The sequence below is a fragment of the Trichomycterus rosablanca genome, chromosome 6, assembly GCF_030014385.1.
Source record: "Trichomycterus rosablanca isolate fTriRos1 chromosome 6, fTriRos1.hap1, whole genome shotgun sequence".
Taxonomy (NCBI): domain Eukaryota; kingdom Metazoa; phylum Chordata; class Actinopteri; order Siluriformes; family Trichomycteridae; genus Trichomycterus; species Trichomycterus rosablanca.
The window spans coordinates 15,326,214-15,349,521 of NC_085993.1; the positions used below are offsets into that span (position 1 = coordinate 15,326,214).

At 41.4% G+C, this 23,308-nt stretch overlaps 1 protein-coding gene across 1 annotated transcript; it reads left to right on the forward strand.

Moving 5' to 3' along the window:
- The first annotated feature begins 39 nt into the window (after nt 1-39).
- znfx1 (zinc finger, NFX1-type containing 1) lies at nt 40-22,835 on the forward strand. The gene is made up of 14 exons (XM_062997163.1): nt 40-47; nt 142-1,438; nt 1,530-1,816; nt 3,751-3,992; nt 4,832-4,954; nt 5,136-5,284; nt 5,950-6,093; nt 7,274-7,370; nt 9,840-10,099; nt 10,191-10,330; nt 14,814-15,114; nt 16,506-16,616; nt 16,743-16,838; nt 17,513-22,835. Exons 1-14 carry the CDS (start codon nt 40-42, stop codon nt 19,949-19,951), a joined length of 5,694 nt encoding a protein of 1,897 aa, XP_062853233.1. The 3' UTR covers nt 19,952-22,835.
- Nucleotides 22,836-23,308: the final 473 nt, after the last annotated feature.

Consider the following 23,308-nt stretch of genomic DNA (forward strand, 5'->3'; position numbering starts at 1 on the left):
AGGAGGAGACAGAAGAGGAGGTGGGGGTAGGGGAGGTGGATGTCGGGGTAGGGGAGGTGGAGAAGACAGAAGAGGAGGTGGGGGTAGGGGAGGTGGAGGAGACAGAAGAGGAGGTGGGGGTAGGGGAGGTGGAGGAGACAGAAGAGGAGGTGCTGGAGCAGGAGGAGACAGAAGAGAAGGTGGGGGTTGGGGAGGAGACAGAAGAGAAGGTGGGGGTTGGGGAGGAGACAGAAGAGGCCCCTTTGGACAGAGGCCCCCTAATACAGGTGTGGGAGCAGAACGGGGAGCTTGTAGTGTTGACAGAAGAGGAGGTGCAGGAGGAGGAACTTATGGAGGGGACAGAAGGGGCAGTGCAGCAGAGGGAGCACCTAGAGTTTCCAGAGAGCAGGGTCGGAGAGGTAGAAGTGAGGTAAGAGGAGAGAACAACGAAAACCAAAGGTTTAATGGAACGGAGGTTGTTAGAAGAGATCACAGAGGAAGAGAAAGCCAGGGCAGAGGGAACACTAGCAATGGTACCCCTGAGGTACGGATACTCGGGTACAAATCACTGGAGGAACTGCTGCAGAAAGATGCATCTGTAGTTGTAATAACCCTGTCCTCCAGCAGGGGACTACAGGCTTTACTTATGGAAAGGACCATGAGGCCAGACCTCGTACATCTGGTACTTCAGGTGCTCCTCAAGGCCTTACAGGCCAGAAATGAACGCAGAATGGTGCTTCATTTGGCCCAAACAGTGAAGGATTCCATCTTCTTCCAAAATGTGCTTCCCTTCCATGTGACTGGGATGATGTCAGATCACGTCGCCGCTCGGCGGGAGCAGTACCCTCTGCAACTGCTCAACATCATCAAAATTATGTCCGACTTGCTCGGCATGTTCCCCTCCAGCTCTGTAGGTACCATCTCCATGTTGGTGGCTTTGGTGAAACCAGTGGTCAACCTGCTGCGAGCTTCTGGCATTGATTTTACCGAAACAATTGATGAGGATCTAGAGAAGGTACAAGCCACGGTGGACCATCTCCAAGAGAAAGCAAGGGAAGGATCCTTGAGATCAGACAACTATGCTATCTCTCTTGGCAATGAAGATACTCCACCAGGGGTAGAGGACTTCAGGAACATGAGCATTTACCCGACCCCTGAAGAATTCCACCAGGACGAGAAACCTTTTTTGAGGCCCAACATTATGCAGCAAAGTTACCCCAACGCCCACGTCTACCTGGATACGCATTTTAGGCTGATGCGAGAGGACTTTGTCAGGCCATTACGTGAAGGCATCAGGGACCTGCTCCAAAAACAGCAAGAGGAGGGCCTCGGTGGCATATCTATAAAAAAGAGACGCTTTGATGATATCAGGGTTTACTTCGACACCAAACTGCTTGTGCCCATCTGCACTCACACAGGCATTGTCTACAGAGTAACGTTTGACCCACAGCCACTTAAGGTTAGTGAATAATAAATGTAATCATGAATTTGGCTTCCTTTATACAGTTTTTTATAGAAACGACGTATAATACTTGTGTCCTGATTGACAGTTTGTGCGATGGGAGAATTCCAAACGACTGCTATATGGGTCCCTGGTCTGCTTGTCAAAGGACAACTTTGAATCTTTTCTCTTTGCTACGGTGGCCAATCGGGACCCCAAATTTCTGAAAGATGGCCTGGTTGAACTAAGTTTTTCTGCACACAGCCGAGCTCAACTGGCCAGGGTCAAGGCTTCTGATTCCTTCACGATGGTTGAGACCTCTGCATACTTTGAAGCCTACCGTTATGTACTGGAGGGGCTTCAGGAACAACAAGAGGATGAGCTTCCATTTCAGAGGTATGAACTTTTGATTTGAGTACCGTGTGTCCATCATGACCATCATTCGGTATTTGGATATCCCTTCCAGAACTTTGGGCATTAATATGGAGTTGGCCTCCACACGTTTATACTTTACATTTACATTCTTAACCAGAGCGACTTACAGAAGTGCTACCACAGTAAACATTTTCTTACTCTAGTTTAAGTAGATGACAGTCCAAGAATTAAAATCTGCTGAAACCCTGTTAGAACAAGGGAATAAGTAGGAGACTTTTTTTGGCAAAGAGGTGATGAAGGTCTTTAATCATCTTTTAAAGATGGTAAGAGACTCAGCTGTACGAACAGACAGGGAAAGTTCGTTCCACCACTTGGGTGCTAGTACAGATAGTAACCTTGATGCCTGTCTTCCTTGAGTTGTGGGTGGAGGATCAAGACTGTTTGGGGTGTATCGGTCAGAATTTGTGGAATAGAGCATGTTCAATGAGAATCTTTATGGGCCTCACATTGTGCAGAGGGGCACTGTCATGTTTGAATAGAAATCATGTAATTTATTTTATAGAATTGAGTGTATTCACCTTTTGAGTTGAGGACATGAGAGGTTTGAGTCTAGTTATGCCGAAATAAAAGTCTTCCCGTCCAGGAACATATGTCTGAAGAGCCAAATGCAAGTTATGCGTTGGCATGAAGTTTAGCTTTACTTGACTTTTGCATGCCACAGCTGTCATGCACTGTGTTAATAAAGTATATAATGGGAAAAATGCAAATGGAAACATAATGCAAGCAGTGAGAAATAGAACAAAATATTATAGATATATATACAGTATATTATAATATGGGTATGTCAAAAAAGCTGACATACAGGAAAGTGGCATGGATTAAAGTGGACTTAATCTGCACTGAAGGAAAAGATGGCACAAAAACATGAGTTTAAAGTAGTTAATGAGTTAATTTAATAATACATTTAAATAATAAATCATTTAAATTTATTCATTGGTTTATTGTAATTTTCTAAAAAACATGACAATCTGCTAGGTCAAAATACATGATACATCCAACTACAAGAGTCAAGTACTGTATTTTTTAAACCATGCCACTATTCTTGATTAGATAAAATGAAATAGAAAATGATAATTTACAATTTCAGCATTTAGCAGACGCTTTTATCCAAAGCGACTTACAGTACAGTAAAAGTATACAGTCTATGCAACTAAGGGATAAGGGCCTTGTTCAAGGGCCCAACAGTACCTTAACCACTAATGTTTTACCCACTTTTTCCTTAGTCAGTGTTGCGGTGGGTCCAGCTATTCGTGGAATTACTGGGCACAATGTAGTAACACACCCTAGAGAGAATCCATCGCAATATAAACATGTCTGTATTTAGATCAGTCAGGAGCACAGCTGGGGATTCGAACACTGGATCCCAGCAGTAATGAGTAATTAGACTAGCATAATTTACTCCAGCGCAACCCAAGCGCCTTTTCACATTTTTGAAAAATACTATTATATTTTATATGATTTAGGGGACCAGCACTGGTTCATTCACATGGTTTCTCCTAAATGTAGGCCTTGAAAGGAAAAAGGTGCTTCTCAAGGTGCTGTTGTGGTTTGTGACTCAGTGGAGAAACTCTGCCTTGGTGCATATGACTAAAGCCCTTCTGGGTTGGGACCAGTTTAAACAAGTCATATTGCCAGTGTGCTGTATGAAAAAGAACTTGCGTGTTGTATTTATATCTTAAATAAATGAACTTTCCATTCTTAAATGATTCATGTGTGAACAGATCATTCAACTGGAATTACTGAAAAGCTGTTAGAGGAGGTTACCTATCTTTATGGTCATTTGTTCATTCTAATTGCATTTATTTTGCATTGTTCAGCAAATATGTTACATAAATATCCATTCCACCTCCACCCACACCTAACAAATCTTTTTTACTCTGTTCTTATTCTTTTAGGTACATTGTAGAATGTAACCCAGATGTCCATCCTCCAGAATATATTATGCAGTTCAGGAGTTCTTACGATCTGTCCAGCATTGCAGCAAAAGATCGTAAGGACAAGTTGAAACCGTTTGACCCCCTTAACGCTGATGCCTGGCCTTCTGAGGAGCAGCTAGGTCTGGATGAGAGCCAACTCAAAGCCCTTAAACTGGCCCTCACCAAAGAGCTGGCTATTGTACAGGGCCCACCAGGCACAGGTAGACAATTAAAGCATCAGTCTTGTAACTAACATATGTAGAAGGGCAGTGTTTACAAAGCAGGACTGTGGATGTTTCGGTTCTGTCTCATGCAAGTGAAAAAGGGGAAAGTCTGCAAAAAACAAAAAAAAAAAAACTTCTCCATTTACAAAGGTTAAAGCAAATGTCTAAATTTGGGTGTAATTGCCTTGACCTTTCAAAACCAAGTTTGATTCAGCAATGTAAGTGCTTTCCACATCATTTACTTGTTTTGACGCAAGATGACTTTATTAATGAAGAAATTTGGTGCTGTTAAGGTGACATTCTTTAGGAGTGTTTTTTTCTGGCTTTATAGTTGATTTTCTGCAGCAGTTTTTGAGCAGCAGTAGTCAGTACAAGGTACAATTTTCAAGATAAACTACGGCCTTAGTAAATTAAAAAAAGTAAAAAAAAAAAAAATCAGCACAGATTTCAGATGCATAATGTCACACTTTGCGTTGCAGTTTCTTACCTTCAGACATTCATTCCTTTGTATAATATATGAATTAGTAAGTAATAACACCTACCAAACTGTACTGTTGGTAGAAATGAAACATTTGGTAAAGAGAATAAGAAGACTACAAGTTCATTATTTTCTTTAATTAAAAAAAAAATCCTTTTAAGTGCAGATCTTTAAACTTCCAGGGCTTATACCAATGATTTAAAACAGCTGTTTGTAGGGTTGGCTTTGTACAACTAAATGGTACAAAACCATGTTGTTTTTTGATAACTTTTTCTTTTGTTCAGATATTTTGTTAAAATATGTTCATACAATGCTTCCAAAGTATTTGTAGTGATGTTAAATGTTTTGTTTTTTGCAGGGAAGACATATGTGGGACTAAAGATTGCTAGAGCTTTGTTGGAGAACAGTGTGGTGCAGATTTATAACTCACCGATGCTGGTAGTGTGCTACACCAACCACGCTCTAGATCAGTTTTTGGAAGGTACATCACTAGCAATGTTTTACTTGATTTGTACAAGATTCATTTACTTTGTTGTTTGCACAGACACATCAGGCTAATTATGCTGTTCCTGTGGGCTGTATCTTCTCTAAACATATTCTGTCTCAACTCTGGATCAGTTCTTAAGCTCGATAATGAGGCGGTCATGCTGTGTTTCTCTTAGGTATCCATAGCTTCTTGGACAAAGGCATTGTAAGGGTCGGAGGCCGGAGTAACAGTGAAATGCTGAAGCGTTTCTCTTTGCGGGAGTTGACCAGGCAGCCAGGCTTTCGCAGAAACCTGCCACTACACATTAGGAATGCCTTCAGTGAAGTGAGTCATAGAAATATTTTATGACTGACATTTCGCATTTTCATTCAAGCCTTTTATCTTGAACTAAGGCTTTGTGATTGCATGTTGTATTAAAAAAAATAGGAGAGCCGCTCAGGTGGCGCAGCGGTAAAAAGAGACGCGCTGCAACCAGGGCTGGATTCTGAGAACGTGGTATCGAATCCAGCCTTGCTTTACCGGTTCGAAGCTGAGTGGCTATATGAGCAACGATTGGCCGGTTGCTCATATGGGGGGTGGGACAAAGAACCGGATGTGGGTCTCTCTCTGTCAGAATGCGATTGCGTTCTCTGCCGGCTGATTGGAGGCGCTTACACAGAGATGGGAGAGGGTGCCCTTAGGGTGTGTCTCTCCGCATGCAACGCTGGGTGGCGCCAAACTCGTCAATGTGTGGGTGGCAAAGATGCATCTGGCTGCTGCTCGTGTTTCGGAGGGGATATGGGTTAGCTTCAATCACCTCCGTCAGGGCAGGGTTCGGCATAGACAGAGAGGAAGCACGATGCTAATTGAACAATTGGATGCGCTAAAAGGGGAGAAAAAGGGGTAAAAAATAAAATAAAATAAAAATTGGAGGATAAAAATTTCTTATTGCACTGTATTGTGTTGTTCATTATTAGGATGAGTTTTAAAGTATTTGTGATATTTTACAGATCCAGAGAGAGCTGAAGTCTACAGAGAGACAGATACAGTTAGAATCGGCCAGGCTAGTGTGCAGTCTGCAAGGGGTCATTGATGAGCGCTTTTTGAGGAAGTACATGTCTGAGGAGCACTGGATCAGAATGACCGAGCAACTGGTCAGTCAAAGGCCTGTTTATTCAGTTTTTCTTGTTTTTATTAAACAGCAGTGGGCTAGCGAATTAACATTATTAATGCACGCATACACATACACACACACACACACTTAATTAACTAAAACAAAAAGCCTAAACTACTATTGTGTAAATAATACAAATATTTTATCAAATCATAGTTAAAATAACTGCCAATAATAAGTATTAATACTATAACGAAAGGAGATGTAAGGAGCAACACACAGAGCTGAGAGCACACTGCCTTAACTGGCAAGGTGGAGGGCTGTGTCCTAATCCACACAATATCCTGTACAAAGTGCTCGATATACACTGATCAGCCATAGCATTAAAACCACCTCCTTGTTTCTATACTTATTGTCCATTTTATCAGCTCCACTTACCATATAGGGGCACTTTGTAGTTCTACAATTACTGACTGTAGTCTATCTGTTTCTCTGCATGCTTTGTTAGCCCCCTTTCATGCTGTTCTTCAGTGGTCAGGTTACAGGTTCAAATCCCAGCTCTGCTATGTTTAGCACTTGAGCAAAGCACTTAATCCTCTTGATTCCAAGGGCTCTATTTGATGTATTATTATTACTGTTATTATTATTATTATTATTCCGTTGCATTGATCTCATTTTTCTCACTCAAGTTTGCGTCTTTAATTCCTGTTTAATGATGTGCAGCTCAGTTACTGCTGCCAAATTAAAAACCAAGGGTTTCAGTATCTTTTCCAGCTGTCTGGAAAAGATTCTGACTTGGAATTGAATTAGAACACATTGTATGGTTAAACATTGCAAAAAGACGTGGCGCTCGCACCCAGTGATCTCGGGTAAGACGATGTTTACCAACACCCTGACCTGGAAAAGCGGTTGGTGAAAATGAAATAAAATGAAAAAAAAAGACAGTTCAATTCAATGGGTTTACAAACTTTATCAAAAGAGTTCCATCCAGATATTTTGGGTGCTGGTCCATTTTCAGCACAACAGTGTTCCTGCAGTGCTGAAAATAATGTACCAGCCAAAAATATCTAGCCGGTGGTGATTCATAAGTTTTTTGTGCAGGCTTAAGCTTGCCCATAGCAACAGTTTTGTTTGAAAGTTTGAAGATATCTACTTGGTACCTAAATATTATTTTCTGTCTGTTATTATTGTTGTTTTAACATGTTATCTGTTTGATTTAGATGGGTGAATTTTCCTTTGGTGGTAAAAAGTCATCAGTTATCATGGAGTGGCTTGGCCTTGGAGACTATCAACAAGCAATTAATTTTGGTGAGACAGGTAAGGCTTTTGGAAAAATAGGTCAATCAGTGTTTTACAGCAATACAGTTTGTTGTTTATGGCATGTCACGATTAAAACAATCATACAGTATGAATCCCAAAGAGTTATACATCCCAAAGAGTTTTATAAGTGCATTGTGAGATTTTTATAAATATGACACAATCTGCATTATATATGTAAACAAATAATGAATTTGACTGTTAGAAAATGCCATTTAAAAGCTTCTGAATGGTCTTTGCATAAGTGATTAATACATTTTACGCTGCCAGACAAATCTTCTCTTAGCAGAAGGTGATTTCGAACAGTATTTTTTGTTCCAAATTTTGGCAAAGAGAGCAGTGATACATGTACTATTCCTAATTATACAGACACAGAGAAGTCAATATCTGTTATTAATTATAATAATGAAAAAGAATCAGGAAACCATTCTATGAAGTTTTATGAACTAATAAAACTTTGTATGTCACCAAATTACTAAAATATTTGTAATTAAAGTTGTTGTTTGCATATTTTTGACTAAGCTGATTTTGACATATTTCATAGTTGGCATAGACTATCCGCTTGTTAAGTGATGACGTGTCGACCTTATGATACGTCACATCCGGGTCCAAGTTGGCCGAGTCCCTCGTATTTTCAATCCGCTTGTTAAGTGGTGACGTGTCGACCTTAAGATACGTCACATCCGGGTCCAAGTTGGCCGAGTCCCTCGTATCCGCTTGTCAAGTGGTGACGTGTCGACCTTATGAAACGTCACATCCGGGTCCAAGTTGGCTGAGTCTCTCGTATTTTCAATATGCCACAGTGCTGTGTCCCGTACTGCTTCAACAGGTCCGAGTCGAAAAAAAACTACCCAACTGTCTTTTTACCGCTTTCCTTGCGATTTGATATCATGAAGTAATATTTTTGTTCATAATTCAATGTAAAAAGGTAAACTGTCATTGTATATTCATTACACGTGTTTCAAGCTTTTTAAATTTTATTTCATATAATAATGTGAGATTCTGGATTTTTACTATATAAGCTATAAGCTATACTGATTAAAAGTAAAACCAAAGAGTTAGAAATGTCAGTTTTCATGTAATTAATTAAAAATATGACCGCTTACCTCTTGATGAGGTGACGAAATGAAATAATGACATGAACTTTTCATGATATTCAGATTACCTGAAGTGCACTAGTGTACTGCACATCTTGTCTTATTTGTATCTTAATGTATGTTTCTAATATATATATATATATATATGTATATAATAAGACCTTTTCTCGTCCAGACAGCTATTGAGAAGGACTAGACATTTATGACTCGGGTAATGTTTGTAAATCCAATTTCCAACGACAGCAACACGAGTTCCTTAAGTTTTCCACAAACAGAATTTATTTTAACTTTCTTCTTACATTGACTTATCCGTTGATCCAAGTTTCTTATAAAGACTCACTATGTTCGCAATTGGCGTATAACAAACAAAACTACGATCATAAAACTGTTGCTCCACGTCCTCTTACTTTCCGTATATTTGATAAATATTGTCGGTATATAGAGTCAGTACAATTCTGCCCCCCCCGCAGGCTCCACCGAAGAGGACTAATGAATAACAGCATACACTGATTACCAGGAAAAATCATCAATAGCTGAAATACCAAGTCACCTCAAATAAGTATTCTTTAACCAAACAGAAAATATTTATGACAATAAACATAGATCATTACAATTTGTGCAATATGGATCTTACAATATATATATATAAAAAGGTTCACAGGTTTAGCCATAGTTGTTTGCGTTTGCGATTAGGTTCGTTTGGCCCCGGAAATGACGCGTGACGTCACACTTAACAAGCGAATATGGCCAAATGAATGTTGTCGTCTGACTATGAAACTAGACATTCCACTTCAAAACCATGGGCATTATTGTGAAGTTTTAAAGCTTTAAAATTCTTCAATCTTCTGAGACAGCTTTCCTCAAAATGCTGAAGTAAATATGTGGGAATTTGTGCCCATTTAGGTAAAAGAGCATTTGTGAGGTCAAATACTGGTGTTGGATGAGAATGTTTGGCTCTCATGTGTTTAGTGGAGTTAAGGTCGTGTTTTCCCATACTTAACTCATCAGCTGATTTGTTTTTGCACCATCAGTTGGCAAACTAATGATATAAACCACTGGTGCCTGCAAATTCTTAGTTAAAATTAGTTGTGTTGAGTTTGGTTTCTGGGTTGTGTGGTTGTCTTCTGCTACTTCAGTTTTCTCCCATCTTCCAGTTCATACAGTAGATGGGATTGGCTTCTCTAAATGATCCCTTGGTATAAATAAATGGGTGGGTGTGTAATGCCTTGTTATAAAGTGACGTCCTGTCTAAGGGTATACTGTATTCTAGCTTTGCACTCATGTCTCCTGGAGAAATAACACCTTGGTGCAAAATTTTGCTTGTGTAACCTGCCAAATAGGCCAGTTTCCACAACCTATACTTTTTCCCTAGATGAAAATGAGAGGGTTGAGCAAGTGGAGGAGGAGGAGGAGCTGTTGGAAATGGATGAAGAGGCTGCTTTGATTGAGGCTGATAGAATCCTGTTCGAAGACCTTTCGGATCAGAATGAATGGGATCATGAGCGCAGGAAGGAAGAAGAGGATATAATAGCGGAGATCTCTAAGAGCATGCTTGCTGTCAACCTAAACGAAGATGTGGAAGAGCCCTTAGAGTATGATGGAATTAATCAACCTAATGATGGAGTGTGGGAGGTGAGACATTTTAGAAACACCAATCATTGTTGTAATTGATTCTTTTGTGCATTTTGACTAACAATCCTCACACGTCCTTTCTTGTGTTTAGATGCAGCGTCAACAAAAAAAGAACATGAAGCAGAAAATAAAGAAGAAGTTGAAGGAAGGCCCGGCCATGAGCGAGGAAGAAGAGTCTCGGATTCGGGACATATGGAGGCTTAATAAAACAGACAAATGGAGACTTTACCGGTATGTGTATACCAATTCCAATACAGTAAGTCCTCTAGATACAGTACAATATACACTATATTGCCAAAAGTATTCACTCACCCATCCAAATCATTGAATTCAGGTGTTCCAATCACTTCCATGGCCACAGGTGTATAAAACCAAGCACCTAGGCATGCAGACTGCTTCTACAAACATGTGAAAGAATGGGTCGCTCTCAGGAGCTCAGTAAATTCCAGCATGGTACCATGATAGGATGCCACCTGTGCAACAAGTCCAGTTGTGAAATTTCCTTGCTACTAAATATTCCACAGTCAACTGTCAGTGGTATTATAACAAAGTGGAAGCGATTGAAAACGACAGCAACTCAGCCATGAAGTAATAGGCCATGTAAAATGACAGAGCGGGGTCAGCGGATGCTGAGGCGTTTAGTGCGCAGAGGTCGCCAACTTTCTGTCAATCGCTACAGACCTCCAAACTTCATGTGGCCTTCAGATTAGCTCAAGAACAGTGTGTAGAGAGATTCATGGAATGGGTTTCCATGGCCGAGCAGCTCACTCCAAGCCTTGCATCACCAAGTGCAATGCAAAGCGTCGGATGCAGTGGTGTAAAGCACGCCGCCACTGGACTCTAGAGCAGTGGAGAAGTGTTCTCTAGGTGACGAACCACGCTTCTCCGTCTGGCAATCCGATGGACAATTCTGGGTTTGGCGGTTGCCAGGAGAACGGTACTTGTCTGACTGCATTGTGCCAAGTGTAAAGTTTGGTGGAGGGGGGATTATGGTGTGGGGCTGTTTTTCAGGGGTTGAGCTCGACCCCTTAGTTCCAGTGAAAGGAACTCTTAATGCTTCAGCATACCAAGAGATTTTGGACAATTTCATGCTCCCAACTTTGTGGGAACAGTTTGGGGATGGCCCCTTCCTGTTCCAACATGACACCTGCGCACCAGTGCCTAAAGCAAGCGCCATAAAGACATGGATGAGCGAGTTTGGTGAGGAAGAACTTGACTGGCCTGCACAGAGTCCTGACCTCAACCCGATAGAACACCTTTGGGATGAATTAGAGCGGAGACTGTGAGCCAGGCCTTCTCGTCCAACATTGGAGTCTGACCTCACAAATGCGCTTCTGGAAGAATGGTCAAAAATTCTCATAAACACACTCCTAAACCTTGTGGAAAGCCTTCCCAGAAAAGTTGAAGCTGTTATAGCTGCAAAGGGTGGGCCAACATCATATTAAACCCTATGGATTAAGAGTGGGACGTCACTCAAGTTCATATGTGTGTAAAGGCAGACGAGTGAATACTTTTGGCAATATAGTGTAGATACGGATGCAGTTCTGTTCCGAGAGTGGGTTTGCATGTCCAAAAAGTCCAATAAAGTTAGCCTAAGCATTCAGCTCATGAGCCTCCAACAACTTTCTCGCTTACCGCAAGTGAGCTAGCTTATGTATTAAGTCCTACATCTATTTGTACATAATAAAATGCTATAAAAGTTTCACAAATTGTATTCCTGATTTAAGAAATTTGAATGTGAATTTCACCTTGTGAAGTAGAACAACTGGCATACAGAGACTTTGAGTGGTGAGACTGTACAACAATTGTTTAGCCTTATTCCACTCTTTCTATTATTTTCATTTTAGTTTCCATTGTTATTGTTAATCGCGTCTTAACACTGCAAGCGAAGTCATCACTGTTTTACACTTAATACCAGACATCCAGGGTTTAAAATAGTGCAATATTAACACAAAAAGGTAACACGAACACTTCTAGATAAAACCTGCCTGTGACTGAGCCCAAACAAACAATAACAGCGCTTTGCCGCCACCAAGCGCCAGAGATGCTAACCAACATAGCGTGACTTAGCGTATGGCAATTTGAAATTTCGCCACAATTTTTAATTTTGTAGTTATTTCAGTTAATTTTAATTCATTACACACGCACGTTTGCATCTTTAAAAGTTTGTAAGTTGAAGGTTTGCATCTATAGGACTTACTTTAGTCATTTTTCTGAGCAAGCTAGCATTGTGGAGCTTCTGGTATAGAGCAGCTGTAAGATTCCTAACAGTTACTTAATTAAATTGCTTAATAAGTAAACCAGCTGTTCACACCAAAAAAAAAATGTGTTTACCTCACACCTCCCTAATATCTACTCACTGAGTACTACTGAGGCGCTCATAGGGTTGCCAACTTTCAGAACAGTAAATATTAAACACCCTGGGCTGGCGGGCTGGCCGAAGACATAAGCTGCGTCCGGAATCGCATACAGTCCAATCCGGTTAATCGGACCACATCGGGACGCGATCGTTTTGGTCCTACTAGGAATGATAGTGGAATGATAGCTTTCTCGTGTAGACTTTAATCGTGATTGACAGGAGGGAATTCCTTGCACGTGTTGCCGGACACTCTTGTTTACGCTTGACTTCATTTTGCCGAAAAGCGGAGATGCAGATGGATCCAATAACCACGCTGCTGGCTACTGGGTGCTTCGTTGTGGGAAAGAAAGTGGTGTTCACCTCCCGCTGGTTTTGCTCTTGTCAACACAACTTTTCGGATTTCCTGACCTTTGATAAAAGCATAAATTCTCCCGGGGAGCCCAGGAATCCTCCCATATCTCACTGACCCGCTTTGCATCCGCTATAAGTGGCGACTTGTGGCTTCTTTTTCTTATTCGCTCTCACGTTCTTTGGTCCGATTAAACGGAATTTTGGTCCAAATAAGCAAATAACATTACACGTACATAATAGGATTTGTTTCGGTACTTTAGGATTCGGTCCGAATAAGCGGCTGGTCCGATTAACCGGTGGTCCAATTAACCGGATTCGACTGTACTTCCATACTCAATAGTATGCGAAATGAGGACGCGAGAGCGGTTAGTATGTCTGAAGTACCCGGATGACGTACTTATTGGGCAGCCATGTTTGAGTATGCAAACGATGCACACTTGCGGTCCGCTAATGTATCCCATAATGCAACTGGAGCTGCGTAGGCGATTGAAGCGGAATAAGAAACAAGAAAGATAGCGGAAAACGGAGTCCTCTGTTCACAAGTGTAAGTAAGATAAATAAAATAATTTTTTTTAAAGACAAATAAATAACAAAAAGACGATAAATATCCAAAATTTTGGCGAGTGGGGTTTGTAATGAGTCTGTAACTATGGTGATATTTCGTCATCACGTCCTCACGTCATCACTTGACGTTGGTAAAATGGCGGACGTAGTACGTAGCGGTGTTGTGTGCATACTGCACACTTCTGTACTGAAAGTATGTACTTTTTTACCGGCCGAGTAGTGCATACTTCCTCCAATCTAGTATGTACTCTTTAAGTATGCGATTCCGGACGCAGCTCTAGAGTGGGGGTGGGATGGCGGGTGTTTACCTGAGCGGGAGTGGGGGGGTAGGCGGTTAGGGTTGCACCTATAAAAACAGGTCTTACACAGTCATAGGAACATTATCAAAATGTTTTATTTAGGCTGTTTAAAGTATATAATTTTTATTCTTTATAATAATATATCGGAACCATATTTTAGGCAAAACAACGTGCATAAAGAACATCATGTAACATTTTTTCTCAATCGTGCAAACAACATTTTTACACGGTGGCTAAGTGGGGAGCACTGTCGCCTCACAGCAAGAAGGTCCTGGGTTCGATCCCCAGGTGGGGCGGTCCGGGTCCTTTCTGTGTGGAGTTTGCATGTTCTCCCCGTGTCTTTGTGGGTTTACTCTGGGTGCTCCGGTTTCCTCCCACAGTCCAAAGACATGCAAGTGAGGTAAATTGGAGACACCAAATTGTCCATGACTGTGTTCGATATAACCGTGTGAACTGATGAACCTTGTGTGAAGATAAACTACCGTTTCCTGTCATGAATGTAACCAAAAGTGTAAAAACATGACGTTAAAATCCTAATAAACAAACAAACAAACAAACATTATCCATCTTCACACTGACATGCAGCCCAGGTTCTGGACTGCGTTGCTTAGGGGGACAGTGAGAAAAACACCCAACTAGCTCCTGTCCTGCTTGTGTTACTTTAGTTTCGCCCTAAGCAGGATTCGAACCTAGGGCGGAAAAATATGCGCAATGCGCTCTGCCCACTGCGTGGAGTAGTAACTAGGTTGTTATGCTGATATGCCTGCGCACACATGGCGTTACTAAGACTAACAGTAAACACTACTTAAAATAATAACCAAACGCTTTCTAATTCCCACTGTAGCAGCAGTTTCCTTCTGTTTCATACATATCGCCCTGTCTCAGTCTAATCTGCAGCATTTCTCTCCCACTGATAAAAATACAGAACAAAGCGCGTCCCGTATCAGTTCAATACGTAATGCGACGTTTAGTTTCCAAATAAGAAACGATTCCGTATTTTACGGGACAACTGGCAACCCTACTCGCACCCTAATATCTACTCACTGAGTACTACTGAGGCGCTCATGACCTAAACATTTATTCACATTTCTTCTTTCTTTATCTGTTCTCTTCCTATCTCACCGTTTCTGTCACACCACAGCCTCTGGGTGTTGAGGTATCAGATTGAGCTTCGTGAGAAAACTCTAGAGGCCGAGCAAGTCTATCAGGACGCGGCCGAGCGCCTTGCTGAAATCCGCCACAGAGAGGATCTGTATGTACTACAGCATGCCAAAGTCATTGGTATGACTACCACAGGAGCAGCCAAATACCGTCAGGTCCTGCAGTTACTCAAGCCCAGACTGGTGATTGTGGAAGAAGCTGCTGAAGTACTGGAGGCCCACACTATTACCACACTCACCCGAGACTGCCAGCACCTCGTTTTGATCGGAGATCATCAACAGGTATAGACAAATATTAAAAATGGTATTACATAAAATACAGTCACCATTGTTTTAGGCTACAAATACAGTATTTTAAATGTTACTAGTGCACTACACAGGACAAAATTCACCTGCAGTGCTAAAACCCCTACCTGTAGGTACACTAGAGCTGTCAAAAGTTTATAAATAGTGTTCAGATTTAAGCTACTTAAATACACTTTAATATGAAACTGAATATGCAAGTATTTGGACACATAAACATATGCTTGTTGGACATCTCATTTACAAAACAAATGGTATTCAAATAGTGTGACCTTTATGTGATCTTTTCAGCAATCACTGAAAATGTTTTTCACAAGACTTTAAAGTATGACTGTGGGAATTTGTGCACATTTATTTAAAAGAGCATTTGTATGAATGAGCACTGACAGGTAGATAGATAGATAGATAGATAGATAGATAGATAGATAGATAGATAGATAGATAGATAGATAGATAGATAGATAGATAGATAGATAGATAGATAGATAGATAGATAGATAGATAGATAGATGTTGGTCAAGAAAGCCTCAACTGATTTTCCAGTTCTTTCCAAAGCTGTTCAGTGTTGCTGAGGTCAGGGCTCTGTGCAGGACACTGGAGTTTCTTTAAACCAAGATTTTCTTCATGTCTTTATAGACCTTGCTCTGTGCACAGGGGTACAGTAATGCTGGACCAGGAAAAGACCCTCACTAAAATGTTGCTGCACAGTTGAAAGCATATAATTTCCTTTATATAAATCATTTATTTATTACACCTGTTAGCAATTGGCTGAAACACATTAATTCCAAAATTGGGGGGTGTCCAAATACTTTTTTTTGGCCTGTCTCTCATCACCACGTTTGAGGAGGGTTGAGGCTCTCACATGCCCCCTTTGACAGACACACAGCTGCCGATTGCTTCTTTTCACCTGCTATGGGTGGCGTCTCACAGATCGCGTTGTATGCGCAGAGCCATACACTACCATGCAGAAGCCTCAAACGGTCAACAGAGGTCATAATTGCCCAGCCACTGTCCCTCCCCTTGCAGACACACGGACAAGTGTCTGTGTTGGCGCCCGGGCCGGCTGAAAGATCTCTATAATTGCCTGATGAGTTAAATGTGGAGTGTTATGTATGGAAAACAAAAGTGTGAATTGTCTGTGGCTTCCTATGGCTAAAACTTGTATGCAGACTGTATATAACACTCTTGATATTTACTAGTAACTAGTAACTAGTAACTAGTTAACTGTTGTCTTGGCTGGGTGGTCATTACACTAGCCCACCATCGTTAAGATTCGGGTTTGAATAAAGCCCCACAATAAATTGGTGTCTAGACTGGAATAAAGCAGTGATAAAACAATGAAATAAAATGAATCATTTGTTTACTTACAGCTGAGACCTAGTGCCACCGTGTATGAACTCGCCAAAAATTTCAACCTCGAGGTGTCTATGTTTGAGAGACTTATCAACATGAACTTTCCTTATGTTAGGCTTAATTATCAGGTGAGTTATAAATAGATTATATATTATATATAACACATAAATATATTTATTATCTTATTTTTGCATTTAAATATCATGAATAACCAATTGCTGTCTCATCTTTTGTACCTAAACGATTTACTATAGCATCGTATGAGGCCAGAAATTGCTCGTCTTTTGACTCCTCATATCTACACAGAGCTGGAGAACCACCCTTCAGTACTGGAGTATGAAAACATCAAGGTCAGCATCTTTTGTTTAAAAATTTTGCATATTCCTGCTTACAGTTAAAATCAAATGTTACATTATGTAAAGGACACTTATTTCATGGAGGTCTTGGGATTTTCATCATTTTTGTAACTAAAGAAATATGTGGTTTAGTGGGTAGCACTGTCCTCCACAACAAGAAGTTCCTGGGTTTGATTCCCAGGTGGAGCAATCTGGGTCCTTTCTGTGTGGAGTTTGCATGCTCTCACCGTGTCTGTGTGGGTTTCCTCTGGGTGCGCCGGTTTCCTCCCACAGTCCAAAGACATACTGTCAGGTTAACTGGAGCTACTAAAATTGCCCTTAACGTGTGTGTGTGTGTGTGTTTGCCCGTTGGACTGGCGCCCTGTATAGGGCGTTTCTGTGTGCCTTGCTTCCATTGGGAGCCGGTATAGGCTCCAGCACCCCACGCAACACTGATTAGGATAAGCGGCTTAGAAAGTGAGTGAGCTAGAGACTTCTTTTCTAAACTGCATTTTAAGTAGTGTGTTTAAATAACCCGCCTTATAAGTTTGATGTCTTATTAGGATCCTCTCTACTTAGTTAGGCAGCTGCCTAGGTAGGCTCTCTAGGTTTTCGAACAGACCCACAGAGTATATTTGAATTTGTGTACTTTTGCACCACGTTTAAGTTCTTTATTCTTTATTTTGCAGGGAATTTCAACAAACATGTTCTTTGTGGACCACCAGTCACTTGAGGTGGAAATAAAGGATGGAAAAAGTCATCAAAACCTTCACGAGGCACAATTTGTAGTTGCACTTTGTCAATACTTTTTGCGTCAGGAGTACCAGCCCTCTCAGATTACAATTCTCACCACTTACACCGGGCAGCTTTACTGCTTACGCAAGATCATGCCCTCAAAAGAGTTTGCAGGAGTGAAAGTTCACGTCGTTGATAAGTATCAAGGCGAGGAAAATGACATTGTCATACTGTCGTTGGTCCGCAGCAACCGGGAGGGTAGGGTTGGATTCCTGCAGATCCCAAACCGTGTTTGTGTGGCACTTTCTCGTGCCAAGATGGGACTGTACTGCATCGGGAACATGGAAATGTTTAGCAAGGTAAAGCTGTGGAGTAACATCCTTCACACTCTAAGGGAGAAAGATCAGGTAGGACGGGAACTGAGACTGAGCTGTCAGAATCATCCGGAAACTCAAACCCAGGTGTCCTCCTCGCAGGACTTCTTAAAAGTCCCAGAAGGTGGCTGCAACAAACCCTGTGAATTCCGCTTGGACTGTGGTCATGTATGTGTTCGCATGTGCCACCCGTACGATGCTGACCACAAGAAATATAAATGCAACAAGGAATGCCCCAAAGTTCTGTGTGAGCTTGGGCACAAATGTCAGAAGCGGTGCTATCAGGTATGTGGTAAATGTGTAGTGCTCGTAGAAAAGGTCGTGCCTCAATGCCAGCACACTCAAAAAATGCCCTGCCATCAGGATCCTAAATCATTTGTCTGCAAAGTGCCTTGTGAGAAGATGCTGAGCTGTGGACACACATGCCAGGCAGGTTGCGGGGACCAGTGCACTGATTTTTGCAAGGAAATAGTTCTTGTTCAGCTTAAATGTGGACACACCCAAAAAGACCCATGCGGCATATTCAAGAACCTTGAAGATCAGCCAAATTGCCGGACCAAGTGTGGCAAAGAACTGAAATGTGGGCATGTTTGCACAGGAACTTGTCACGAATGCTACCAGGGCCGCCTTCACAAGTCTTGTACGAAAAAATGTAGCCGTGTTCTTCCCTGCTCACATGAGTGCAATGTGCCTTGCCCCAGTACCTGCCCACCGTGTAATCATCCTTGTCAGAATCGCTGTGTTCACAGTAAGTGTGAGAAAAAATGTGGACAGCCTTGCGTCCCTTGTAATGAACCCTGCCAATGGCAGTGCTCTCACCACAGCTGTAGCAAACTCTGCCATGAGCCATGCGACCGCCCACCATGTTACGAGAAATGTGATCAAATCTTGAAATGTGGGCATCCCTGCATAGGGCTTTGTGGAGACCCTTGCCCAAACAAGTGCCGCATATGCCACCGTGAAGAGGTGACCGAAATCTTTTTCGGACCGGAAGACGAGCCAGATGCCACCTTCATCCAGCTGGAGGACTGCAAACACATCATTGAGACCAGTGCCATGGACGTTATTATGGGCATGGATGAGGACCAAGGAGCTGATCTAGATCAGCGGGCTATACGACTAAAGGAGTGCCCCAGGTGTCGAACCCCTATTCGTAGAAACGTGCGCTATGGAACACATGTCAACCGCAGCCTGGCAGAAATCGAAAAGGTAAAGGAACAGATAAATGGTCAGCCATCTGAGATTAAGCTGAAGCAGGACGAGCTCTTGCAGCATTTGATGGCAAGTAACAACTTAAGGCAACAGTTTATCACAGAGTTTTTTAAGATCCGTGAGAAGCTTCAGGGGACTGGTTTGTCTCTTGTAGACCTTTGGCACCAAGAGAACTTGATATTCTTCCTTGAGAAGCTTGGGAAGTTAAAGAAATCAAACACACATTCGAGTGATGTGTTCTCTCAACGCTTTAGAGAATGCCTGAATTTCCTATCTCATAGGTACCAGAGATTCACCGACCAGCAGATGGCAGATGTAGAACGTGAAATAAAAAGGCTTTTCCACCTTGCTGACCTTGACGTCCGCTGCAAAACAGCCAACCCCTTAGTACTTCACAAAGTCCACTCAGAAGTGACCCAGGCTCGAATGATTCTGGAGAACTCTCAACCATTCAGTGAAACTGATGAAATTAAAGTGAAAAGGATTTTTAAAGAGCTAGAAACCAAGCTCCCTTGTACTGGCCTGGGTATTTCCGATGACGAAAGAGTGATGATCGTTAAAGCCATGAATCTTAATAAGGGACACTGGTATAAGTGTCCTAATGGGCATGTATACGCTATTGGAGACTGTGGCGGTGCAATGGAAAACGGGCGTTGCCCTGAATGCAATACTAGAATTGGTGGAGCCCAACATCTGCTTGCTCAGGGAAATTCCGTGGCAACAGAGATGGATGGGGCACAGCATGCTGCCTGGTCAGACACTGCCAACTTGCTCAATTTTGATCCAATGGACCTTCAAAACCTATAAAAAAATCTTGTAATTGGATCAATCTGAATTTGTAAGGGTGAAACCGATAATTTACAATGATTGTTGACGAGGAAGGAGCGGAGATACCACTAAACCTCTAATGGATTTAATCAACCGAAATGTTGACTGACATAAACTGACCCTGTGCTGAAAACTGCACAATGTCACAGGTTTTCAAACTTGTACGGTTCAAGAATATATTACTGGTCAAACCGTACTGCTCATCACATAAATTGCACGAAGTTGGTCATGAAATCAACAGCCTACCTAATGGACTAGTATATATCTTTAAAGACAGTCCCTAACTTGCTAAATATCAAAGCTCCTCAGTCTACCTGTAAGGACTCAGGAAAGACAAGCATTACGACTCCTCTGTACTGGAACCCAGGTGGTAAAACAGAGATGGATGGGCCACAGCACACTGCCTGGTCTGATTTTGATCCAATTGACCTTCAAGACCTTTAAATAAATCTTGTAAATGAATCAATATGAAATTGTAAGGCTAAAACCGATTGCTTCTTGTAATTTAAACAATTGTTGATCAGGAAGGAGCGGAGATGCCACTAAACCTTTAAATGGATCTTTAATTAACCAAAATGTTCACTGACATAAACTGACCCTGCGCTGAAAGTGCACAATGTCACAACTGTGACATTCCTTAAATCAGGTTTTCCAACTTTACGGTTCACATGAATTGCACGAAGTTGGTCATTAAATGAACAGCCTACTGAATGGCAACCACTGGACTAGTATATCTTTAAAGACAGTCTCTAACTTGCTAAATATCAAAGCTCTTTGGTCATAAGGACTCAGGGAAGACAAGCATTATGGCTCCTCTGTACTGGAACCCAGGTGGTAAAACAGATGGATGTGGCACAGCATGTTGCCTGGTCTGACTTTGCCAACTTGCTCAATTTTTATTCAATGGAGCTTCAAGACCTTTCAACAAATCTTGTAAATGAATCAATATGAAATTGTAATGCTGAAACTGGTTGCTTATTGTAATTTACAATGATTGTTGATCAGGACGGAGCCGAGATGCCACTAAACTTTTAAACAGATCTTTAATTAACCAAAATGTTTATTGACATAAACTGACCCTGCTCTGAAAGTGCACTATGTCACAACTGTGATATTCCTTAAATCAGGTTTTCCAACTTTATGGTTCAAGAAATATATTACTGGTCAAACCGTACTGTTCATCACATGAATTGCACGAAGTTGGTCATGAAATGAACAGCCTACAGAATGGAAACCACTGGACTAGTATATATCTTTAAAGACAGTCCCTAACTTGCTAAAAGCTCCTCAGTCTACCTACAAGGACTCATTATTAAATACAAGCATTATGACTCCTCTGTACTGGAACCCAGGTGGTAAAACAGAGATGGATGGGGCACAGCACGCTGCCTGGTCCGACGCTGCCAACCTGCTCAATTTTGATCCAATGGACCTTTAAAACTTATAAATAAATCTTGTCAGTGGATTAGTATGAAATTGTAAGGCTGAAACCGGTTGCTTATTGTAATTTACAATGATTGTTGGTCAGGAAGGAGCGGAGATGCCACTAAACTTTTAAATAGATTTTTAATTAACCAAAATGAAAACTGCACAATGTCACAGGTTTTCAAACTTGTACGGTTCAAGAAATATTACTGGTTGAACCTCATGGTTCATTACATAAATGGCACAAAGTTGGTCATTAAATCAACAGCCTACAGAATGGAAACCACTGGACTAGTATATCTTCAAAGATGGTCCCTAACTTGCTACATATAAAAGCTCCTGAGTCTACCCATAAGGACTCAAGGAAAACAAGCATTATGGCTCCTTTGTACTGGAACCCAAGTAGCTAGCCAAGTAAGTCTCTTGCTGGTGTACCTTCAATAATGGAGACCCACCTCTTCACTAAGTATCTAAGTGAGCTTTTACTTAGCACTTACTTGCATTAAACAAACAACACAAATACTGTACTTTTCTTTTCCACACTCTTGCCACCTACAAACAGGTTTTGGATGCATGGTGGTGTTAGAAGTTTGCGTATTTGTGCTAGAGTGAAAAATGGCCACTAAAAAGAATGCAAAGCACCTCTGTACAAATACAAAGCTCTTCTGTATGCCACCCTGGATAAATGTAAATATATTGTATGAATAAGTCAATAATCATGCAATTATTCTATCCTTTAAAAGCTAAAATATATGAACTGCTTCTTACTGGATGGAAAATCGGACCTATACTCTTATGGATTTGCTGTGTGATTGTTTTTCCATCATTCTCTCTGGATTTTAGTTATGATTGCCTTCAATTGCTTCATGAAATTATATTGTGGCTTTTAAAAACTGTGGGTCACCAATGCTGGTGTGCAGTTTGTTTTCTTTATTTCTTTATTCATTTCATTCTGTTAAGGGTTGAGATGAATCCAAAGCCCACCCGAAAACACAAGGCTTAAGTCTATTGCAAGATGCAAGGTTTGTTTTTGTGAGGTGGGAGAGACCCACATGGGCAGAAGGGTGTGAGGCTTGAAGATGTTCGGAGGAAAGGAGCATAAATAAATGCACATATACTATTGTTAAATGTGACCATGTGTATTTAATAGCCTCATTTACTAAAATGCTTCAGTAGGGCCAGGTCTGTAAATGCTTTAAGATTTTTTTTATGCCTGTAGCCATAGTGCCACACCTGTATTTTAGTATATCGGGGTAGTGGTTGGAAAGATCTTAATCTCAAGATGGCCTGCAGATTTCTTTCTGATAAGAGTTAGATTTATAGATAATAATGAGGTAAAATTGACAGAGCTGGCATATGCAGACCTAATTCTGTCCTGTAATCTGATATTGTAATGCAATATTTGAGTTGTAAAACGTAATAAAAATATATATCAATACTGACTGTACTGTTTGCCTTTTCATTATTTTAAATTTAAATAAATGATAAAGGGCGGCAAGGTGGCTTATTGGGTAGCACTGTCGCCTCACAGCAAGAAGGTCCTGGGTTTGATCTCCAGGGTGGTCCGGGTCCTTTCTGTGTGGAGTTTGCATGTTCTCCCCGTGTCTGCGTGGGTTTCCTCCGGGAGCTCCGGTTTCCTCCCACAGTCCAAAAACATGCAGTCAGGTTGATTGGAGACACTGAATTGCCCTATAAGTGAATGGGTGTGTGTATGTGTGTCTGGCGCCCTTTCCAGGGTGTTACTATGTGCGTTGCGCCCATTGAAAAGCTGGGACAGGCTCCAGCAAACCCCCCCCCCCCGACCTGTCTAGTATAAAAATGCATTCATTTTTTTTACCAGCAGGGGGCAAGAGAGTACTTTGAAATATTCAATCAAAAGACGTGAGGTGGACAAATGGAGAAAGAAATGAT

Bases quoted from the DNA above. Each gene is read 5' to 3' on its own strand.
- znfx1 (XM_062997163.1), top strand. The intron at 4,955-5,135 runs GTACATCACTAG...TGTTTCTCTTAG, and splicing joins TCTAGATCAGTTTTTGGAAG to GTATCCATAGCTTCTTGGAC. The intron at 7,371-9,839 runs GTAAGGCTTTTG...CTTTTTCCCTAG, and splicing joins AATTAATTTTGGTGAGACAG to ATGAAAATGAGAGGGTTGAG.